The 22593-nt window shown below is 47.6% G+C and overlaps 1 protein-coding gene across 3 annotated transcripts in view; it reads left to right on the top strand.

Moving 5' to 3' along the window:
* Positions 1-22593, top strand: part of KCNAB1 (potassium voltage-gated channel subfamily A regulatory beta subunit 1) — a 74786-nt gene that overhangs the window by 7072 nt on the left and 45121 nt on the right. Inside the window, exon 1 of one of the 3 annotated variants that reach the window (XM_057421703.1) lies at positions 14155-15302. The exons of the other annotated variants lie outside the window; for them this stretch is intronic. Coding sequence (XP_057277686.1) covers positions 15082-15302 — 221 coding nt within the window. The 5' untranslated portion in view covers positions 14155-15081. Of the gene's footprint in view, positions 1-14154; positions 15303-22593 lie in introns of those variants that run through there. 3 annotated transcript variants of the gene reach the window in all.

Genomic DNA, 22593 nt, shown 5'->3' with positions numbered 1-22593 from the left:
CAGCACCAGGATGAATGTTGGTTTTCCTATGTCATTGCTCACTTTTGAGGAGTTACTAGAGATCAAACATGCTAAATGTACTAGAAAGGCTCTCCAGTTTGGTAACCTTCCCAGGACGATTATGTCACTTGGGTAAAAAGATCAAATCCTGAAATGGCCAAAGGCTTTTGGTGCATACCAGGGTTTTGTGGTGACCGGTGAAGGCACAGACTGACATGGGCAAAAACCATAAAATGCTCCTGCAGAAAAACTATTCCTGAAAAGTTTCCCCCATCTCTGAGTTATGTAGATAAGAAGGCAAACACCATTTCAGAAAATGTAACATCCATAACAGTAAAATACTGTTGATGTTATTAATTTCTAGGAGCCGGGACATTTAAATTCCCGCAGCCAGTGCTGGCTATCCCATTTCAGGTGGATACAGCAAGCTGGGCTGAAGATACAGAAAGATACAGAAAGATACAGAAAGAATGTCATCCGAGTGATGACATTGTCCCTACACTGGGTGATTAAACAGGCTTTTATCTTAGGAAAAAGGTGATTGACAGGGATTACACCAGATGTGTTTAAAATCAGGAACAGCCTGTAGCAAGTAACTCTCTGTGTTCCATAATGCAGGGGCAATGCAAATGAAATTTTTGACCAACAGGTTTAAAACCCAGGAAACTATTTCCCTGTGTCTTGTAGTGAATTTGGGGGACTTGCTGTCATGGGGTGTTTTGGATGCTGAAAGTATGAGCATGTTCAAAATATTGTTAGGTATCAGGGAAGGCCACCAAAGACTATTAAGTATAAAGGTATTAAACCTCTAGCACAGTGAATTTTTAAATGGCAGATAGCAGAAAGCTGAGAGGATGTACTCAGGAAGGCATCACTGCATTTTTGTTCAGTTCCTTTATAACCTTTCCTCCTGGGAGTAGTCTGGGCTGTGTGGCTGGGCTGCGGGGTTACTTTGCTCTGTGCCATTATGGCCATGCTTGCACCGTGTGATAGGAAATGGGTCAGTATGTAGGGGATGAGCAGGCAGATCGCACTCTTCAGCCTTTATTCTTTCTTCTGGGTTTATGCCTGTACCCATACAGGGCTGCCCCAGAAGAGAAGAATTTAAGAATGATCACTGTGCTATAACTGCTTTTTCAAGGTCCCTTGGTCAGGCTCATTTAATGCATTGAAGCTCTAGAATATCTAATCTTTAGATGGCAAAATATGTGAAAGCACTTGATGTGGTCCTATAATCCTGCACTGTAAACCCATTCTAATCTGCTCAACTCAGAGCGCAGTTTTATTATATTTATTGGGATATAGCTTACAGCATTAATGTTTCCCCTATTTCCTGTGCCAATTGATCTATAGAGCCACATCCAGCTGTGTCCTTTTTTTAATAGCCAGCTTAATTTTTCATGAGTGGTTTTCTTTTTTTCCTATTTTAATCTGTTCAAACTACATGGCCTGCTATCTAATGCAGTGGTGATGGCAGGTATACCCATGTTTATCCTTTTTTTCCACAATTTCAGCTTCCACTCCTTAGTTCCTGTGTTATTTTTGTAGGGTTCCTGCCCATACCATGCATTAGTGGGGGAGGATGAGACGAAAACAGGGATGTATGTGGGATGTGAACAGGGTATCCCGTGTGTGTGTATGGCATTTCTAGCGTGGTATTTCCTCCTTGAAGTAAGAAATCCCATTTTGCTCCTTCAGAAGAATGGTACCTACAGCTTGTGAGCAGTGTGAGCCCCATCTCCCCAGCTGGGTTTCAGCAGGAGGAGCTCTTTAGCTGCATGTTCGGTGCTGGCTCCTGATCCCTCTGCTTTCTGCTAGCGACAAACACGTGTGTGTGCACCTGCACCCACGTGTACATACACACATGCACACACACTTCCTTTGCAGTAGGAAGTCCTCTGCAGAGCTGTGTAAAAGGTCAGATTCAGCCTGCAGGTACTTCCAGGGTTGTTCACACCTTTCTGTAGGATGCTCCCCATGCCGTAGGTACTTGGCTTGTGGGGAAGGCAAAGCCAATTTTGCTTCCTGACTCACCACCACAGCAGTAAATCCCAGCTAACCCTTAGCTACGTGCAGAGCAGCAGCTCCTGCCCGTGCCCAGCAGGAATTTGCATGCTTGCTGCTACTTTTCACGCACCTTCTGCTCCTGTCAAACACTGGCTTGAAAGCCTGCACTGCCAGATGCTGAATAAATCACTGGCTCCATGGGCAGCGGGCTGCCTGCTGAGCCTGCTCTTCACTCCCCGCGGCGGCACCAGTGGTGCAGAGTGTATCCAGCATCTATCCAAGTGGCTGACTTGAAAGTTTGGGATATTTATATACACATTTGAAGTCTGCAGTCTGTGTACATGCCCTAGGATGAAACTCAGTCCATGTGGTCTTGGTTAAAGTAGGTTTTATCTGGGAGTCTTTGGGCTGACTTTGGGATCTGCTGAGATTGTGACACTGCCATACATTCCACTGACACAAGCTGCTGAGTTGTGGATCAGAGTGGGGTCGAGTTTATGAAAATACCAGCTAAACATTCTCCAGCAGCTGCCAGGTTGCTGGTTTGTTTAATGTTCCATCCTTTAGGGAATAATCATAAAACTAGGCTCTGGCAAAGCTTTGAAAAGGTTACCTTCAATGCCAGGCTGAGAGCACATCTCTCTATTGCCAGCTGTGGTGATTGCTCCAGCAATGCTGACTGGCTCACAGTTCAGGTGTAATAAAAATGGATTTTGATCTTCAATACAAATCCAATATTGATGCAATAGCAACTCTTTTGCTTTTCTTAATTGAAGTAAATAACCAAATGTGATGGCAGCTGCTCTTCCCTCCTGGCTGCTCTTTCTTCCTCCCTGCAGTTACTCCTCCTGCCTCATCCACGTCCTTCCTTCACTGCAGGTCTCCCAGGATGAGCAGAAAATGCCACTTTTCAGCCCCAGCAGTGCAGGTCTATGGCTTAGAGAATTCACTCAATTCTGCTCTCTTGTTTATTATTAATTCTAATTTGTACACTAATGATTATTAATAGTGAATTTTCATTACACTCAAAATTTGCAGGGCTTGCAAGTTTGGGGTAAAGGAGAAACTTTACTGGAAAGAGATGCAAAAACATTTAGGATCAAAAGTGCTCTTCTGAGATGGGGGGATATCAGAAAGAATTTGGCAGAATCAGGGAGTTAAATGAGAGGAAGCGAAGCTGCAATGTAATTCCAATCAAGGTTAATTTTCACAGGGAGCTGTTGGGTCCAGGGACCACTTATCACTGAATTGCAGTTTTCTCCTCTTCTTCAAAGTCACTCCAGCATCAGGAAGTAGTCACCAGGTCAGAGAAGTGGATGGAAACCTGGGTTGTGTTTGATGCCAGTCCTGAAGGATGAGGTACTGGCTCCTGGGGTGCCACTGCAGGGCTGCCTTAAAGCACAGCCCCACCCTGCAGCTGTTTCCCAGGGGAAATAACACAGGAGTAGCAAATGTAACACGGGGCAGAGCTGGAGCGTGTTCCCTGCAGCGCACCGGGTGGGTGAGCTCCTGGGGATTCTGCTCTCAGTACTTCTAGATACACTTCCTAGTACTGTCTGCTCTGAAATACTAGACCTAACTACAGTGCTTCAGGATGCTCCTTCAGTCAGTGACTCCCCCCTTCTCTGGGCACTCTGTCATGCTGGTGCAAGTATGAATGTGTTATGCGTCTTCTGGGAGTACCAGCATCACCCCTGCATGCTCAGCAAGTGATGGGGCTCAGCAGGGCGATTCTTTGTACTGGTCTTTGAATCATAATTTGCTTCATTTTTACAGTTTAAGCAAGCCAAAATGCTCAACTGAAATGTGTTTCTATGACTCTGTGTTTTTCCCCTTGCTGAGGTGATCACCTTTATATGTCTCCCTACCGGGCCGAGGCCTCCATGGGTGTGTGGGTTGAATGCAGGCAGCCAGGCTCGGCTCTTCTGTGTGCTGATGCCCAGGGAGGCTGACTTGAAAGGCAACTTTTCCCATGGCTCAACTGCCTGCTGCAGACCTGCTACTGCCTGATAAGCTTTTTTTTCTTTTTTGACTTGTTTTCAATGTGCATTTTCACAGTTGCTTGGCTTCATCCCCATGCCAGAGAGACTCCAGAACACAACACAGCGTTTCCATAATTCCAGTAGCATGGCAGCTGTTTTTTCCTGGGGTGTGTGTGAAGTATGTGGGGTTCTTAGTGTGTCCAAATAGGCACAATGAGGCTGTTGGGGGAGCTGCTTACAGCTCTCCAGCCACAGGTTGGGTAAGCAGCTCCTCCTGCCAGCCCTTGGTTGCCCACCCTGCTGGGGTGATGAAATGCACATTTTTCACTGCAGAAAAAGATACCTTGTAGATTGCAAGCATAATTATTCTTTTCCCCTGAGGACTTAATGAACGATTATGCATTTGGCAATAAGTAACAATCCTCTTGAAATCCTTTCGTTAATTAAATGGGCGCCATTCCAGTATGAAAGTGGTTGCTCAAAACCATTTGGGATGTGTTGGAAGATCAGGGACTACTTGTCTGGCCAGCACTAGCCCTGGGAAGAACAGTGAATCCTTGGCTTGGAAGTGCTTGCCTGTGCTTGGAGGTCACCTGAAAACTTGACAATGCCTTGCATTTAATTTACTAAAATTGTTACGCTGCTCTGAGGTACGTCGTGCTCCTGCCTTGGATGCAGATAAAACCCTAAGTTAAAAAGCCTTTGCAGAGGGCTCTGGAAATGAGAAGTGCAATATTTTTCCTCTTAGCCCAAAGGGAGTAGAGGGAAAATCAGGGAGCCAATGCATTACCGCAGTGCCTGACAGCAGAATGTGCTGCCTTCACCCCATGACAATGTTCCCAAAGCCTGCTCTGGCAAGACCTCCTGGTGGGAGAAGTCACCCTGTTAGGTGAAAAGCAGATTCGAGAAGACATAAAATCATAAAATGATTTGGGTTGGAAGGTACCTCAAAGATAATCAGGTTCTAACCCCCCTTCCACTAGACCAGATTGCTCCAAGCTTCATCCAACCTGACCTTGAACACTTCAAGGGATGGGGCAGCCAGAGCTTCTCTGAGCAACCTGTGCCAGTGCCTCACCACCCTCGTAGGAAAGAACTACTTCCTAATATCTGAAATATTTGATTAATCTGAAAAATTTCTTTCTGATATGTGGAATATATGAAGTCCTGAAGGGATGATTTTTTTTTAACTAAGTCGTGGAGGAAGTGCTGATGCAATGGTTTTGCTGTATCACTTTCCTCAAAGAGGAGGCTGGCAGTGTGAAAAGGCAATGATAAAATTAATTGGCCTGAAGATCATTTCTTAGTTATCTGCTGCATTTCAGCAAATGACATTATTCTGGTGATAATCGTCCTCAATGACTAATTCCACCAGATGCCTCTCATTATTTTGGGGGTGCTGGTCAAGCTGGTGCAAGCAGTAAGGTCTTGTGCCAGTTTTGCTGGATGTAGCTGATGGGATTCTTACTCTGTGCCACTCACTTTAATAATTAGAAATGTTATAGTAGCTGAAAGATAATCTCAGGAGAAGAATTAAAATCTTAAAAAAGAAAAATCTAGTTTGGAAGGTGATATTTTAATAGTGCTTATTTTTCACTATTGGTTTATTTAAGAGAATCACTGATAGAGACACTCGGCTTTCATTTAGTTTGCTCACAGAAGAGTGCAGGTCTCCGTGCTGGCTGGAGAAGGATGCACCTCAAGTGAAAGCTGCAGGCTCCTGGGCGAGTGGGACATTTACCGAAGGAATATCTGTTGGAAGAAAGTTTTGCAAACAACATAGGCTGCTGCAGCCCATCTATATTCTGACCCTCTGCCAGCTCAACTCAAAGAATCAGAAGTTATTGCATGATAATTAGTCATCCATCTGCTATATCATATATAGTCATCCCAGAAAAGGGCGAATGGAGCTGTGTATTATTCAGCATCTAAGACCTTAGCAACATATTTTTTCATATAAGTTAGTTTAGCATTTTAAGCTGTTACAAGTAATGCTTGGGTGATATTTGACGTGTATGGATAACAAAGTAATATACATAATTGCCTAAAATCTGCTATTCGACAAGCATAGCCAAGCTGGAAGAACATAGCTTGGGCTGAGCTTTATTTGGAATACATTTATCAATCAAGTCATGCAAAGCACCTGGGGAAAATCTGTATTTTCTATATCCACAGTCTAGAATATGAGTATGGCAAAATGAAAAACCATGTGTTTGCCATGAGCTGCCACCCTCCGTGCATTTTCTAATTCTTCACCTTCCTTTATACTTTTTATGGTAGAAAATGTGGTTGTAGTTGACAACATGTAGGTGTTATTTAACATCTCCTGCAGGGAGGCTGGTTTGTGGCCAGCAGCTGTGTGCTGTGCTTGGGGCAGGCGTTAGGGCTGGCTTTGCTTCCCTCAAATGCAACAGGAGTCAGGAAAGTGTTGATCAGCCTGCAGCCGTGTGCTGCCTGGTACCTGCATCCCTGAGCCTGGTACATCAACCCTGAATGCCTGAGGATAGTGCCAGGCTCCTCTGGATCCCCCTGCTGCAGATGCTCCTCTCCTTTGGGCAAGTGATGGATTGCTCAGTAACTGGGATACGCGTATCAGGGTCTCCAGCCTCGCCTGCAAGGAGGGGGTGGAGTGATGACAAGAAAAGCTCTGTGCAGCGGAGCTTCATGCAGCTCTGTTTTAATCATGTTTCATCATTCTTTGTGTATTACAGTACATCAATATAATGGTCCTTTCTGAAGCCTTTTTTGTAAGCCATTGTAAGTCTCAGGTGACTGAAAAGTCATCTGAGAAATGAAATAGGTAACATGGAAAAATTGAATTACCTGGCTTGGAGTGGGGGCTAGGGCAGCTAATAGGGTGATAGGCAATATGCTGGTAGATGTTTGCTATCTGCAGGCATAATTGACCAATTAATTGAGTTGGGCACCTGGTAAGTTATATCCCCTTTGTAAGACACTGAAAGCTCTGGGTTTCAGTATTGATTCTTTTACATTATATTACGTGACAATTTATTTGATATTACATAGAGCTGGTTAGGTATTGCAAAACTCTTTGGTAGCAGGTAGCTCCCTGGGTGTCCTGGGGCTGTACCAGAGGTGCTGTTGGCTCCCGGCAGGTGCTCCTGGCACACCCAGTGTGGGGCTGCTGAGTGGGTGCCTTGGATACCTGGGGGGGATTGAAAATTATATGGGACTTTATTTATTAATTCCTCTACAGCAGATCTCTATATGATGTATGGATTGCAAAAATAAGAAAAGGGAGGGGGGGGGGGGTGTCTGAACCTGAGTGGGGTTAGGGAGATGTTTGGGAAAGGCCAATTTTCTCTTTCTGTGATGTTTGGTTAAAAAAAAAAACCAAACCAAAACAACAAAAAAAAAACACAAAAAAAACCAAACAAAACCAAAACCCCAAACAACCAAACAAAAAAACCCAAACCAAAGCAAATCCTCTAAAGCCCTCTGAACCTCTGCAGAGCAACCTCGTGCAGCCATGGTGAGGTCATAACCAAGGGTCTCTGCTTCTGGGGTTCAACTTCTGCTCGGGCAGAGCAGAACCCCTCAGCGGCACTGCCCACAGGGAAACCATCTCACACATTTATTACCCTGCCAGCATCTGACTCAATTCTAACTAGAATTAAGTAAAGCTAATGCAGTTTTCATGCCAGTTTTGATCTGGTTACCATTTCATCACATCCTGAATGATCTGTAATGTGAACGTGAGGACTATCATTGTAGAAGAGCAGGGCAGTGTGTACTGTTTTGCAGTGTGCCTCCCCCAGGCTGGGGCGATGCTGCGTTATTTGTACCCCTGCCTTAACACATTACACACATTAGCAGAGCCAGCAGCCTGGCTCTGTTTGCCTACACTGCTCCATGCTGTTACACTCCCAGTTTTGATCCCTTCTGGGAGGATGAAGCCCTCAGACCCTGGCTGGCAGGCACAGGGCTGGAGGTGATCACAGGTTTTATGTGCTTTCAGTGACAGACCAGGCTGGGTGCAGCAGCCAGCCTGGCTGAAAACCTGTCAGAACGGTGTGTTTTAACTAAAAAACATTTAATAGGGATTTTGATCAGTCTTCCTCAAGTGCGATTGCAAATGCAAATTAAGTTTTCCATGTGAAACCAGTGAAGATACGACTGTTGCTTGTATTAAGCACAACACTTTTGTTCTGCAGCTCATTTCCTTGTCAAGCTTCCAGCATTGTTATCAAAAAGAAATGTTTCTTATGTGCTTAGGTACACCTAAAAGACCTACAAATAGCTGCAGGATTTGGTGCTGCTGCTTCAGACAGGACCACTCCTCAGCTGAGCTTGTGAGCATCCCACTGCGGCAGGGCCCTGGCTGTTAATTGAAATTAATACCACAGAAGCCCTTTTGGGAGGCGCATGCTAATGTCAGCTTGCTCCTGGGCATTTCTTCTTGCTCTCCCTGGTGGCAGCACTTCTTATCTCACCAGTGTCCATATCAGCCCAATTTATGGAGATATAACGGAACTGCTGCAATCATAAGTAATTAGCCCAGCAGGAAATGTGTTTTCAAACAGCTATTGATGTGAAGTGAAACGGCTGAGAGATGTGCATGGGCTGTATTTATAATCAGAGCTTTTATGGCCCAATGAAACTTTTATTGGGACATAACACAGAATTCCTCTGAGTGCGCCATGCTGCGCTGTGGAAGATCTGTCATGTGGAAGTTTGCAAATCAAGGATTTGTTACAGTTTATTAAGATAATTCTTGTGAAGACCAGTGTTGCACAAATCGCCTGTGCTGGATTTTGGAAAGGCAGCTCTGGAATGGCTGCAGTAGCTGTAGTCAGGTCTGGCCTGTTAGATAAAACAAAGAAGGGCATTTTTTTGGTGGAAAAGCTCCAAGGGCAGAACCCTTCATTCCCCAGGTCCTACTTCTGGAGCAGGATCCTTCTGTCATGGTGATGCTGGCTGCAGTTTTAGTGCTTCCACACAGCTTTCTGAAGTTTGGCTGATCCAGTTACACTGCATGCAAAGTCCTGAGCATCTGTTAAAATGTCCAATGTGGTTGAAACTCTATCACGAATGCTGAAATCATGTTTTTAATGTGCCTTCAGCCTGGAAGTGGTGACTTTTTCTGTCCTGCTGTATCTCACCATTCCTTGGTGCTGCTCTGATGATACAGCAGTTGATCCTTAAGGTCTGTGCTGCATTTTCCATCCAAGGTTAGGTGCTGGGTTTGCTGGTGTGCAGACTGGTGCTGGGGTCTCCTCTGCAGATGCCCGGTGGAGGTTCCATAGGGCAGTGCAGGGAGCTGCTGTCAGCCCAGCCTGGGTGGCTGCTGCCCGTGAGAGGCTGTGTGTGCAGCACCAGGAAAATGGTTCAGACTTTTAATTTTGCACATAATTATGCAGTGGCAATGCAACACCAATCGTTTGTGCTGCCATAGTGAGCAATGATAACTGTAAACTTCTGCTTATCATAGCATTGCGGTGGTGTTGGTAACAAAAGCAGTTTGAGCTGCGTCCCACTCCAGGAGCTCTTTGCACCTGCCTGTGCACCTCGGGGAGCATCTGCAGGGCTGGTGGGGATATCAAAATGCACTGGCCCAAAGGGTACCCTGGAAAAGACGGGGCTCAGACAACCAGACTCCATAGCAGGAAGAGCAGATGGCTGCTTTGTACCGTGGAGTACATAAATGCCCTTTACCTGCCAAAAGCAGCTGTCTGAATGCTGCCATAGGGTCAGTACAAGCTTTCGCTGAGGGGTATGGGCACACAGATCTTGGCAGGCAGGTGTGGGGTTGCTCGAGACCGCAGGGCTCCTCTAGAATCTCATCGTAGGTAGCTTGCTCAGTGGCATCTGCTGTCCCCAGCTCACAGGAGGTCCTCAGTGCCTGGCAGGGACACCAGCCCACCCATGGGATTTGGCAAAGTCCCTTCACAAGCTCTGCTAGAGGCTTGCAGCTGCATGAATGTAACCTGGTGTGAGCAAGCAGTGCTCTTGGCACAGCCCCCACTGGAAAGCATTGTTAACATTCCCCCCCCCACTATACCGTATACATGCAGACACAGCTTAAACAAAAAATAGCTAAACTGAAGATAATTTTGTGCATTGCTAAAAAGGAGGGCTTCTAGGAAAGAAACTTTGCCGAGGGGCTTATCTGACATTGGTGCTGGCTGATGCTGCATTCACTGCTGCATTAACTTGCTGTCTTCTCTCAGTGTTGAAGAATTCCAGTTAAAAACCTTAAACCAGCTGAGATGGCATTGTTATTGGTGACCTGGATTACTGGTTAGCATGCAGGGATGTGGGTTTATGTAACTGGCTGCATGTGATTGGTGTCCAGCTCTCCTCTGTATCACAACCTGCAGCCAGACATCACAGTGTGTCTTCCACAGTGCATGACCGTCTGACTGAAATAAGGTGAAAATGTACCCTAATCATGTTGTAATTCATTGAGAACATCCCAGGGTCTTTGCCTGTCTCACAGCCCCCATGTGTCCTTGCAGATGTGCCAATTCTGTCTCCCTTGCAAAGCAAAAATGGGTTATTTGGATTAAAGAGAAGCCAGGTAGCTGCTGAGGTCCCTGCAGTGTTGAGGGGGGTTGCAGAAGGGTGCGTGTAGGACAGCCTTCCTGGATGTCCATCCACTCGGGCACGGAGCCCCAGTACCTTGTCCCACAGAGATAACTGCAATGGATTTGTTTTATCACCTCTTTGGATTAATTTTGTTAGCACTCAAAATTTAAAACACAATTTTGAAAGAACTTAAGGGTATGACTGAGAAATATTTAGATTATTTTTGTGAAAGATTAGATTTTTTTTATATAGATCAATGAAAATTTCTGGGTTTACAGTTTTAGGTAGAAACACGAACTTTGTAGCTGGTGGTGAGAAAAAGCATTTTATTTCATTTTATAAAAAGTGCTGAAGGATTTTGCATGGTAAAGCACAAATGGTGCAGGGATGGGGGCAGAGGTGGTCTACTCTAACTCTTACCCCATGCTCACTAGCTGCCATAGCCTCACTGCCCATGCAGTGTGCATTGTTTAATTAACATACGTGGCTATCCTGCTGCACACAGGAGTGGCATGAAATGAAGTCCTGCCATCTTAAAAAACGGATAGAGCCTGCCAGAACTTACATGTAGTGTGTTGGTATTACCAAACATACAGGTTTTGATTAAATTTCATTAAATGAGTAAGATGCTAATTGGTATTTGTCCAGTGGGATGCTTTGCTTTGGTAGAATGGCACAGCAGAGTAATTAGTGCAAATAGCCTGAGACTGCAGCCATCAAAAAGCAAAGCCTCAAGCCGTACTTGGCATCATGTTTCAAAGTTGCTTCAGTATGAAGTGAAATTAAAAAAAGGTGAAAGAAAGAAAAAAGTTTGTTCAGGTTGAGCCAGGGGGGAGCAAGGTCTGCAACAACTTGAAGGGTTTTGTACAACCCAGACCAAAGGACCTCATTTCATGTTTATACTTTAGGCCGCAGAAACATCTTTTCCTGGCTCATTACAGCATTACAGTGCTGCTGCCTGGCCCCTGGGAGCAGAGAGCCTCCTGCCTGTGGGGAGCACTGGGAAAGGGCTTGTCCATCACACGCTTCTGCTGTACTCAGCTGCATGGCCCCTTGGTGCCTCTGCAGGGATCAGACCAGGTCTGAATAAAGGTTTTTTTTCTTTCTGGAGGTTTCCATTCTGCTTGTTGTAGTGATGCAAGTCCTCCCACCCCTGCAAGGTCCTGGGCAAAGAAACAGGCTGTTCAGGGCATTGAGATGTGTAATTGCATAGGAGCCATAGAACATCTCCTGGCTTCTGCACTTGCCTAGAGTATCTTGCTCACTTTAGGTCTGTGTTTGGCTTTATTTCAAACCCTGGGATGGATTCAGTGGCTCCTGGCATGAGGGCTAATGAGGATCACACGAAAAGCAAAGTCGGTGTTGTTGTATCTGTGTTAAAACAGATTTGCTTGGTGAAGCATTTTGAGCAAGTTATTGAACAAGTGATTGTCATCTTCCTCGGGGGGTGGGGGGGAATGTATATGTATGTCTTGGCAAATAGCTTCGTCTGTAGCAGTTTGGTGGCACTGAATCAACACAGAGAGCCTGTCCAAAGGCTCGTGGCTGAGCCTGAGCTGCCACTGCACGCCAGCACTGTCCTCCACCAAGACTGTCACGTACCTCTTGTTTTATAAGCTTGGGATTTTCATGGTACAAAATTATGTTATTCTAATGTCTTAGTCTAGAAGTGATTATCTTGTTCAGGGAAATTAAATAAATCCCATATTTAAATATCTATTTCTTTGGCAGACACTGTAACCTCTCTGAAGCTAAGCAGCTTGAGTTAATATGGTCTGTGGGATGCCAGCACAGAATGTGACTGTCCCTTTCTGTTCCTTCCCCTGGCACCAGAGGGCAGGGGCAGCCATGGCAGAGGGGATGGTGACCAGGACCTGGGTGACAGTGACTTGGGCACATTCCCAAGACTAAGTCATAGCATTCAGCAGGGCCAGCTGCTGGCCGCACAGGGAACTCTCCAGGGACATATAGAACAATGTGTAAAAATACATCTTGAAATATCTGTGCCCAGCAAGAGGATGCTGTATGTCCATCAGAGAGAGAGAAATAATCCCAGTTTTGTCCATTTTGCTTTGGGCTCTGAAACGCAAAGCCGAGCTCCAAAAGCCAAATGGGTGCATAGTCTGTACTGGGCTGGCTGTGCTGTCAAGGCAGAGCCCTGTGGGTGCCTCCACCTAAGCTCTAGTCCCATGAAGGCACAAAGGACGTCCTGGATGAGGCCGCACTGTGGGATACCTTGGTGTCAGCAATCCCATGGCACATTCCCCAGATGACACACTCTTTTCTAGATATTTAAAGGACTAATTTGTGATCTGTAACACTAACTCATTGATTAGATGTCTGGAAACTCTCAAAACTAAATCTTGTGTCTGTGACAGAGCCTTGCAGCCATTAGTTCAGTTTTATTTAGCTTTTTGACTTCCACCCCACAGATAGCCCTGCTCCTCTTCCAACCCTTGTGCCAAGGGGATTTGCTCACAGCTGGGAGTTTGTGGGCCTGTTGTATGATTGTTAATTGTCTTTAGGAAAATATCACAAAGTAATTTTCCTTATTCTGATATAATGCTTTTCACCCTCAAAGAAACATGCAGTATAGCATTAATAAGCCATTAGATAAGCAAACTGCAAAGCAATCATCAGAAGCTATTCACCCTGCTACTCTGGGTGGTCCTAGCTGGCTGTCTACCCAGCCAGTCTCGCACTTCCCCTCCTCAGCAGGATGGGGAGGGGGGAACCATGGTTTACCCCTGCTGCAGGGGAGGAAATCAAAGGTTTGTAATCTTTCAAGACATCTTTCAAAACAGGTCATCACTGCCACACCAGCACTTCCTGCTACTCTCTTCTTGCCACTGCTTCTGTTCCATATTTGTGTGCCTTGAGCAGGAGAGAGCCTGGCAGGTCACCAGAAGGGCTTGGGGGATGTCCAGCTTTGGAGCCACTCAAACCCCGGTGGGACAGGGTCCTGGGCAGTCAGGGCAATGAGCAAGAGGTGGACAAGAGGCCCTCTGGAGGTGCCCCCACCCACACCCCAGCCCTCCTGGGTGCCTGAGGACAGATTTAATAGTGGCATGTGGGAAGCCCCTGTGGACCACTCCCCATCAGCTGGTGCAGGGCTGGGAAAAGGCCAGCGGTTGACTGCAGCACTCACCCACCCGCCTGCACTGTGCTGCCACCCCTGCACACCCCAAGCATCCTCTCTCATGGGTCTGCACCCGGGGTATGCCCAAACTGCTGCTCACCACCCCGCAATACCCCTCCTCCCTTAGGGCTGCTCTACTGGGTGGCCGTGACTGGCAGTGATCCTGGGGGTGACTCAAACCGCTCCATCCCTGCCTCTCCCTCCAGTGCCCAGCTCACCAGCCCAGGGGTCCGCGGTCTGCCCCTGTCCTCTGCTCCCAAAGCCAGCGCCCTGTGAGGGGTGGCACACGGCAGTGGGCACTGACGAGCTCTTGGAGCGGGGCTCCCTGCTTCAACTGCAGCCTCGGCTGCACCAAGGGACAGGGATGGTTTGCTTCAAAGACTTTGCGCTGCGGCTTATTCAGCTGGCGATGCCGGGAGGTGGCGGGGGGGAAGAATTAACCCTGGCACTGCTGTGAGCGTGGGTCTGCAGGCGGCTGCTCCGGGTGCCAGAAACATGGGATTCACGTGTTAACTCACTGGCACACTGTAGCAGAGCGATTTTTCTCTCTCCCACCGACCTCCCCTTCCCCACTTTTTCCATAATTAGCCTATTTTAACATCGAATTTTTCCTCGCTATAAGAGGTCCTCTCCTTGTTTAGCGATGCCGGCCGCTATTTTTTTGGGAGGCATCTGCCTGAAGTGCCTGTCTTCCCCCTGAGCACAAAGGAGGCCCGTTCCCATGCTTCCCACTGGCTCCTGACGGGGTGATCCCAGGAGCCGCTGCAGAGCTGGGGCCGTTCCGCCTCCCTCACAGTTGCCAGCTCCAGCGCTCAGCGGGGCTGCCATGGGTGGGATGTAGCGGACTGCTGCATCTGGGCGAGGGAGAACCGGATGGATACTGCTGGTCCTTAGAGACTGGCTGGCGAGTCGACGATTCTTCAGCCAGCAAGGCTGCCTGATCAGCAGTTTGTGGTCCAGCGGGTGCTGGAGCCAGCGCTTGCAGCATGCCTGCATTGATTTAAAACCGGCAACTACGAGTAAGCCTCCATCAAGACAGAGCGGCAGCTGCTGCTGGCGGTTCATCATGAAGGAGCAGCTTTATGTCTCTGAAAGCACCTGACTGGATGGATGCTTTTGTCTAAGCACCAAATATTGCAAGGGGAGATCTGAGAGTGAGCTGAAACCTGCTTTTGCGATTGCTTTGTCAAGTTCGGGTCTTCTCTCCGGGCATCGCAGGGACACAGCCCGGCTCTCCCGGGGACCCCAGCTGCCTCGGCTGCTTCTGGGAGATCGAGGTCGGCAGGTTTCCTCGGCAGCGTTTGGGACCGAGCCCTGCACTGCTGGGCAGCCTGCAGCCCGCGTCAGGGCGCCGGGGGCTCTGGCTGCGACCTGGACGGTGACTAAAGGTGTACTGAGGGCGCGATGCAAGTGTCCATAGCCTGCACAGAGCACAACTTGAAGAGTCGAAATGGTGAAGACAGACTCATCAGCAAGCAGAACGCCACTACCCCGAACGTAGTAAATGCAGCCCGGGCAAAATTTCGGACAGTGGCTATTATTGCTCGCAGTCTGGGGACATTTACCCCTCAGCACCACATTTCATTAAAAGAATCCACCGCAAAGCAAACGGGCATGAAATACAGGTATGGTCACAGTATTGTTCTTTGTTATGTTGCAGTGTAATAGCTCTTTACTTTGCCTCTAAAGAATTGCCTGCCTGGATGCATACGGTTTTGCAGAGGAGCTCTCTACTGAGGTTATTAATAGATTTTTAAACTTGTGCGTAACTGAATAGCATTTGGGTGTTAATGTTTTTGCAGGTATATGTATTTGTGGTTTTATACAAAAAAACCCACCTGGGTAGATTATATACAACACTGTGAATTTATGATAGTGGTATTAAGATGGTTTCTATTACGTGCTCAATGTAATGCATATTGGTACTAATGAGCAGAAAAAATGATTAGCAAAGCACGTTTGAGGCTGGACAGGAAAAGTTCATTTGCAGCATATTGTGTGGAGGTAAAAAGCGTCTGCCTTGGGAACCATTTCATCATGGTGATCACTTAGTGACTTTTCACTTGATTCGCTTAGTGAAGATGAGATCAAAGCCAATTTCAGGTGAAATGCAGGAAAAAAACCCTGCAGGCATTCTGATAAAATGCCTCATGCATCTTACAGTTTTTTATTCCTCTTAACCTAAGCAGGAAAAACAATGAATGGCTGTGGCTTCGATCTGAAGTGCTCAGTGTGGGCACCTGATAAGCTTCCCTGTCACGCCTTCAGCTGAAAATGAGAAGTATTTCTATGACTTTGGTGGTTAGCTTTGCCTGTTCAGGATGTTCTTTTCAACTACTCCTGGGTGACATTACATGGACTGGGGGAAGGGACTAGCCTGGCAGTGCTCTGGAGCCCTTGCCCAAGGCAGAGCAGCCCAACGTCCGGCACAAGGGGGCCTCCATGGACAGGGCTGTGAGGGGCACAGGGCTCTGGGCAACTTTGGCTGTGCTTGTTCCCAGTCCATTGAATAATGGCTGTGTAGCCAGCTGTTTCTGACACTACCTGGGACAGGGATGTAGTTTTGTATTTACACTGATTTTATGGTCCTTGGGACCGATGCAAAGCCAAGCTGGCTTTAGCACTGTTACATGAAATTCAAGTGTGAGTGCAGCTCATCATAGAGCTTGGTTTTTAGGCACTCCTAGTTCTGAAAATGTCAGTATTAACTCTCCAGGAGCCATACAGATGGGGTGTATTTGCTGTGAGTTGCTTGAATGGTTGATAAATAACACAGAGGCTTTGTTCGGGTGGAAGCCCGGCCTTTCCGACTGCTTGATCCTGTTGTTCAGTTGTGGACAACTTTTATCACAGGCATTGCATGCTCCCGTTGCTTGTTCCCCAGCATGGTTTTGGCAGCAGAAGTGATGCTGGCGGCGCTGGCAGAGGAGCATGCAGTGGGAGCAGAAATGCTGATTAATACATCCTGGAGCCAGGTCCCAGAGGATGGAGTGCTGTGGGTGTCGTGGTGGGGTAGGCTCAGTGCTTTGGAGGGGTCCTGGGGGGTGGCAGTCCCAGCTCCTGGGTGCTGTGGTCTGGCCTAGCTGTGGCAAGGGCAGTACTGGAGGGATGGTAGCAGGTCCTGCCCAAAGAGAGGCAGCTCTCAGAATCAACATAACTTGTCCTTTAATCAGCCTCCTTGGTGGAGTAGGGGGTGGTGGAGTGGTCACAGTCAGTCAGGGACTTCCTGTGACCCCCTCTCCCCTCTCACAGCCCTATCCATGCTATTGCACTTCCATGCCTCAGTTTCCCCCATAAGCACATCTGTGGGAGCCATGTCTTTGACCATGTCCTTCTGAGACATGATCTGTTACCAGGTCATGGCTTTTGCTCTTTGGGCTTTCAGACACCATGTACTAATTGCTGGCAGTTATCTCTGCTGATTTCCTGCCGGCTCCCAGCACTATCAGTGTATCCACACTTTGGTAATTGAAATTCTTTGTTGCCCACATGACACAAATGCTCCTGCAGACGCCAAAGCTGGGCCTTTGTAGATTCGTTCTGGCTTATTTCCAGATAAGGTTTCACGAGTGAGGGCTGAATTGTCCCGCTGGTGTTTAGCACAGCCCTGATGGCTCCCCCAGCTTTCGCTGTCCGAGACCTGGGGAATTGCATCAGGAATAGCAGCTCATTGGTGACAAGGCTGATGTTTTATCTTTATGACTAATCCCTGTTTCTGCTCCCAGATCTCTCCGTATCTAGAGCTGATTTCTTCCCCAAGAGAAGAAGTGCAGGGGAATTTGGAGGAAGAGCTGACTAAACCTCCGGGCTCATCTGTGATGCTGCTGAATTGAGATAACCTTTAGTTAGGGAAAACACCTACCAACAACTATAAGGCTGATATTTCATGTTCATCTCTGGGTCTGGTTCCTCACTCTGAGGGAAATCCAGCACATGGAGAAGCCAAAGGCTTTCCCCGATGGCTGCAACAATAATCCTGTAAAGTTCCCTTACATTTGAAGCTGAAGTCTTTCCCAGTTCCTTTTCTGCTTGAATTATGTCCCTGATGCTGAACTATACAGTATATGCTGCTGAAAATGACCCGCTAGCTAAACTGCCCCTTGTTTTAGACTAAAAATACCAATAAGCTCTTCTCCTTTAGACCCTAAGGGATGCTGCCACCCCCCTGGCAGGGCTATCCCACAGCTCCTACACCACTCCCGGGATGTTTCCCAACCCCAGTGCAGCCTCCCCCGGCTGCCAGGCACTCCTGATGCCAGTGGGATTATGTAAAAGGGAGAGACAGCTACTACGCCTGTGACAGGGGTGGGGGCGGGAGAGGAGCCAGCTCTGGGGCTTGTCATCACACGACATGTTTCTGGGCCCATTCCAGCTCAGAGACCGAATTGAAAGATAAAAGACAAAGTTTACCAGAATAAACGTGTTCATCAGGGAACATCTGCAAATATTAGGACTCAGGTGCGTTCCAGCGGCATTCGCGTGAGCAAACCTCAGCTTTGTGTTTGCTATATCTTATTTTGCATGTTCTCTGTCAGACTGTGGCATCAGCCGGATGGGACCTCCCCAGATATCGCCTCTGCTGACACTGCTGGGGACAGCTTCAGCTGCCTCCTGCTTGCAAGAGGCAAAGAGGAAGAGGGGCCGTTCCCTTTTATCCTTTTTAATGCTCCACTTCAGTTCCCCTGGGGAGCCTGCCCAGATGCTCAGGGAGAATATTTGGGATCCCTTCAAGTCTTTCCTTGGAAATGATGTAGTTGCAGTGCTTGGCTTGGAAAATTGCAATCTGCTGCACCACTGCTGAAAACAAAGGAAGTATTTTTGCGTCCCTCTGGTGGGAGGAGGGCTGGCAGGCTGGGTCTTCACCTGCTTTGGGCCTTGAGAAGGTCACAGTTTAGGTTCTTCTTCTTCCTAATTTGCCTAATTCATTGTCAGCCCAATCCAAGTTGTCAGTAAAGTGGATCCAGCCCTGACCCTGGTGCGTGGGACTATTTGAGATATGCCATGGCTACCGCAGAGAGCAACTCCTCAGACTGAGACTTGTATGACCAGTCTCCCCATGCACAAACTGGCAGCCTTGCCATCATGCATGCAGAATGGCAGAGCTTTGTCCCAGAGCATCCCGACTGCCCATGATCTTGGTCCATTCTCAGGACGTGGCAGGGAGCTCAGCCATGCAGGGCTTAGCTCTAGCTCCATCCTCTGCACTGCTGATTCTGGGCCGTCAGCAGTTCAAAAATAGCCTTTTATGAGAGCTCTGCCAGCACATGGGCACGAGGGACCCAATTTACAAAGCTCGACTATTTGTGTTCAGAAACAATTGATGGCAGCAGCTTTGACCATTAACTCCAGTGTGAGCCTAAACAAAAAATCTTGAACTGCAAAGGCAAACTGGTGGAGTTAATAGGCTGTGCTCATCCTGCGGCTGGCACAGAGCCTGCGGCAAAGGTGCAGAGAGGCCAGGCGTCATCATTTTTGGAGAAACCCATCCCTTGCCCTTAGTGTGGGATGTCCAGTCCCATCTCACAAGCTACTCATGGCCACCATGCCCATGCCACCACAACGCTGGGGCTCCTGCCTGTGTTATGGAGGTCTCTGAGGAAGGGTGTCAGTAGCGGCTAGCAGGGATGTAAGCAGCCTACGTGGGGACGTGAGCCTGGGAACCTCGTTCCTTCTTGTCCATGTCTGCAAAGGCGTCTGCCCTGCTGCTGCAGGCGCCATAGGGGAAATAGTGCTTCTTGTAGTTGCTGGGCACTGGCCGTGCAAGAGCTACATGTCGTTTTGCAAGATCCAGAGCAGCTTTGGCAACCAAAGACCTTTCACAGGCACCCAGGAGGTGCCAAGCTCTCCCTGGTGCTGGTGCTGCACTGTTCAGTTACTGCTGAGCACTGGCTGCTGCTGTGGAGGGCAAAGCACCAGCATGAACCTGAATGGATGCAGAGAGTCTGGAGGAGACCATGGGTGCTGCTGCCTGTCTTCTTCCTCCTGTTAGAGCCACAGGTATGTCTCAAAATCGTGGGTGCCTGTGCTTGCAGCAAGCTTGGTGCAGGGTGGCCTGGTCAATCTTTTCCTGACTGGCTGCCTGTGCTGCTTCTTGCCAGGGTGCAGGCTGTAGGACCTTCCAGTGTCCCCAGTGGCACTGAGGCGGTGCCCTGGCCACATTCCAGTGGAGGTCATTACATCCCGCTGGCTAAAACTTCATCAGCAGTTTGCAGTCGTTTTTCTTCACTGTGTGCCTGAAATCATGGGCTATTGTCAAAGCGCATTAACAAAGAGACGCTAATGTATTGCACCGCAGCGGTGGGAGTGCTCCTCCGGTGGCTCTAGTGAGATGTCTCTCTTCCCCCTCCTGGAAAGGCGGCCGTGGGCTTGACTTACTCAGGGACAGAGCAGCACTCCACTGGCTCTGCACACCAATTACAGATATTAAAAGGGACGATAAAAATACAGCACACAGAATTCATCATCCTACTTTTCTGCCTAAATAAATATCTGCTGGCAAACACAATTAAGGTATATAGCAAGTATAAAACTCTCAATCCTATGGTTAACTCAAACCTTTCCAGGTCCCAGCCCAGAGGGGAGAGATGCTCTGGAGCACCTTCCCTCCCAGGGTTGTCAGGCTGGGGAGAAGAGCAATTGTGCTCCTGGGAAACATCCCACAGCCATTCTCCCTCCCTGGAGGGGTCCCCGGCATATCTACTGAGAGCTTGCAGACAGAGTAGGAACTGCTGCCTGCAGGGGATGGAGCCCTGCAAAGTCTCAGAGCCGTGTGATTACCATCAGGAAAATGACTTTTGCCTCTGTGATCACTGGCGGTTTCCACTCTGTTGAACACACCCTGGGTGACCCGTGGGCTAGAAGCATAAATTGCAATGCTTTTATCAAAGTGCAAGTTTCTTACGTAGAAATGTAGTATTATTAACACTAGAATTGCACCATAAAGCACACTTTGTATGCAGACCTTGTGCAGCACACCTGGCTGTATAGCTGGTCTAAGTGTCGGCTTAGAGGAGTCAAAAGCAACTTCCAACCTGCCAGTTTGGAAACGCACTCAGGTGACTTTGGGCTGCAAAATTAGTCTGGAAATAGAAGATAAAGCTCTTACGCTTTTCAAGGGGTGTAAGTGAAAGCAGGAATTTCTTAGCAGTGTTTCAGGACTTGTGTCTTCTTTTCCCTTGAACCTACAAGCATTAACTGTAATAGCTACTCATATATTTAGGAATCTGTGGTTTATTTAAGTCTTGCATCAATTATGAGTAGTTTTAAGCACTCATATACAAATAGCACCATTATTTTGTTATAAAATTACATGTTATTTCAGTAGCTCTCCACATCAGGTTGATTTTTATGGCTCATCATCTGATCTTCATTTTATTGCTGTAAATTAAGACTAATCCAGTGAACAGAATGGATTTACACTGAATTCACAATGGTTTTCCCCCCAGGACTCTATCTTATAATGGCTACAGAGAAGGCAGGAATAACTCAAAGGAGGAGAAAAAGGAACCAGTTGAGTAAACAAAATCTGTGCTGGTTTCTGCTGCTCTCAGATTCCTAATGGCTCTCAGGACTTCGTAGCTGCTAAGTGAGGCTGTGGTCTGTATTTTTCTTGTCTCATGACATTGACGCAAGGCCCTGTTTCACATTGCAATGTTAAAACCAGGATAGACAAAATAAGCTTTAGATTTGACTACACATGTACTTACTGTGTAAACTCTAAAAATATGGTAGTGCATGGAATTTGTCAAAGGTATACTCACTCCCTGGCTTTCACATCTTCTGTAAATGAAGACTTTGCAGTTATCTGGGCTGAGTGTAAGCCCTGAAAATGTATGTCCTCTTCTAGGGTTGAGATAAAGCAAAACCTCCTTTTATTTTTAAAGCAGACTGCCCAGGTGATGCCTGCCTGGCTGAGAGTCGCTGCTTCCCATCTATCCCTGCATGGCTTTGTTGCAGGAGAAGCGATACCCAGTGCTGCCGGATCTGCAGGTTCTGCTCTGCTCTTCACTCCCCAGGGGCAGTGAAGGGATTTCTTCTGCTCAGGGTTTCTCCTTCTCCCCTTCCTCTATAGAGACCCAACCAAGCCAAGAACCTGCTACATCAACTTTAGTTAATTAAAAAATTGATTTTTAATGTTATTTCCAAGTATTCAAATATTCTTCATGAAAACGTTCCTAATTTGTTAGGATTGGTCCACCAGCTTAATTATGTATCTTCAAGTGAGGTCTGGTTCAGGGAAAAATACACAACCAGTCAGAGTGGCACTGGTTCGTGTGTTAGCACCGGAGGGGGGGACCGTTATACAGAGGAGGGGTGTCAGCATTTGACATCATCTCTGCCCAGCTACGCCATGATAGTCCCCACTTCCCTGGCCAGGATGGCATGCAAAATGCTACATATCCCCCAGTATACGCTGTCCCCTGCTCCCCATGGAGCAAGGTCTGGGGATGACAAATTGCCTGGCCTGGCCTCTGCATCATGCTGGTAGCACTGAAGGGCATGGGGAGAGGGGCACAGCAACAAGCTAGGGCTTGCTATGCCATTGATTCCCACCTCCCCCACCCCTCTCCATTTTAATCCCAAGAGAGAGTGATGAGTTGAAGAGAATAAGATTGAATTCAGGGACAAATGATGTTTTAGAGAGCACAGTTTGCATGTCAGATTTGTTAAGCCGAAGAAAAATGATGATACATTATGGAAGCTTTTAAATAATGCAATCGTATTCTGGTGATGAGCTGCACAGCCTCTCAAAGCTTGCCCGTGGGCGAGCCGCGCAGGGCATGGGAGCAGCCAGGGCACTGCCCCTGTCACCAGTGGGTGGCTGTCACAACGCTGCTGCTCCCTGTGCCACCAGACCCAGGGTCCACTCTCAACAGCAGTGGCTCGTGGTGGTGGCTGTCCCCTGGTTCAAGGCAC

Source organism: Pezoporus wallicus, unplaced genomic scaffold, assembly GCF_028554395.1.
Source record: "Pezoporus wallicus isolate ANWC-B61680 ecotype Strahan unplaced genomic scaffold, APGP_CSIRO_Pwel_v1 scaffold_7402, whole genome shotgun sequence".
Classification (NCBI taxonomy): Eukaryota; Metazoa; Chordata; class Aves; order Psittaciformes; family Psittacidae; genus Pezoporus; species Pezoporus wallicus.
This window is presented reverse-complemented; position numbering and strand designations above follow the sequence as displayed.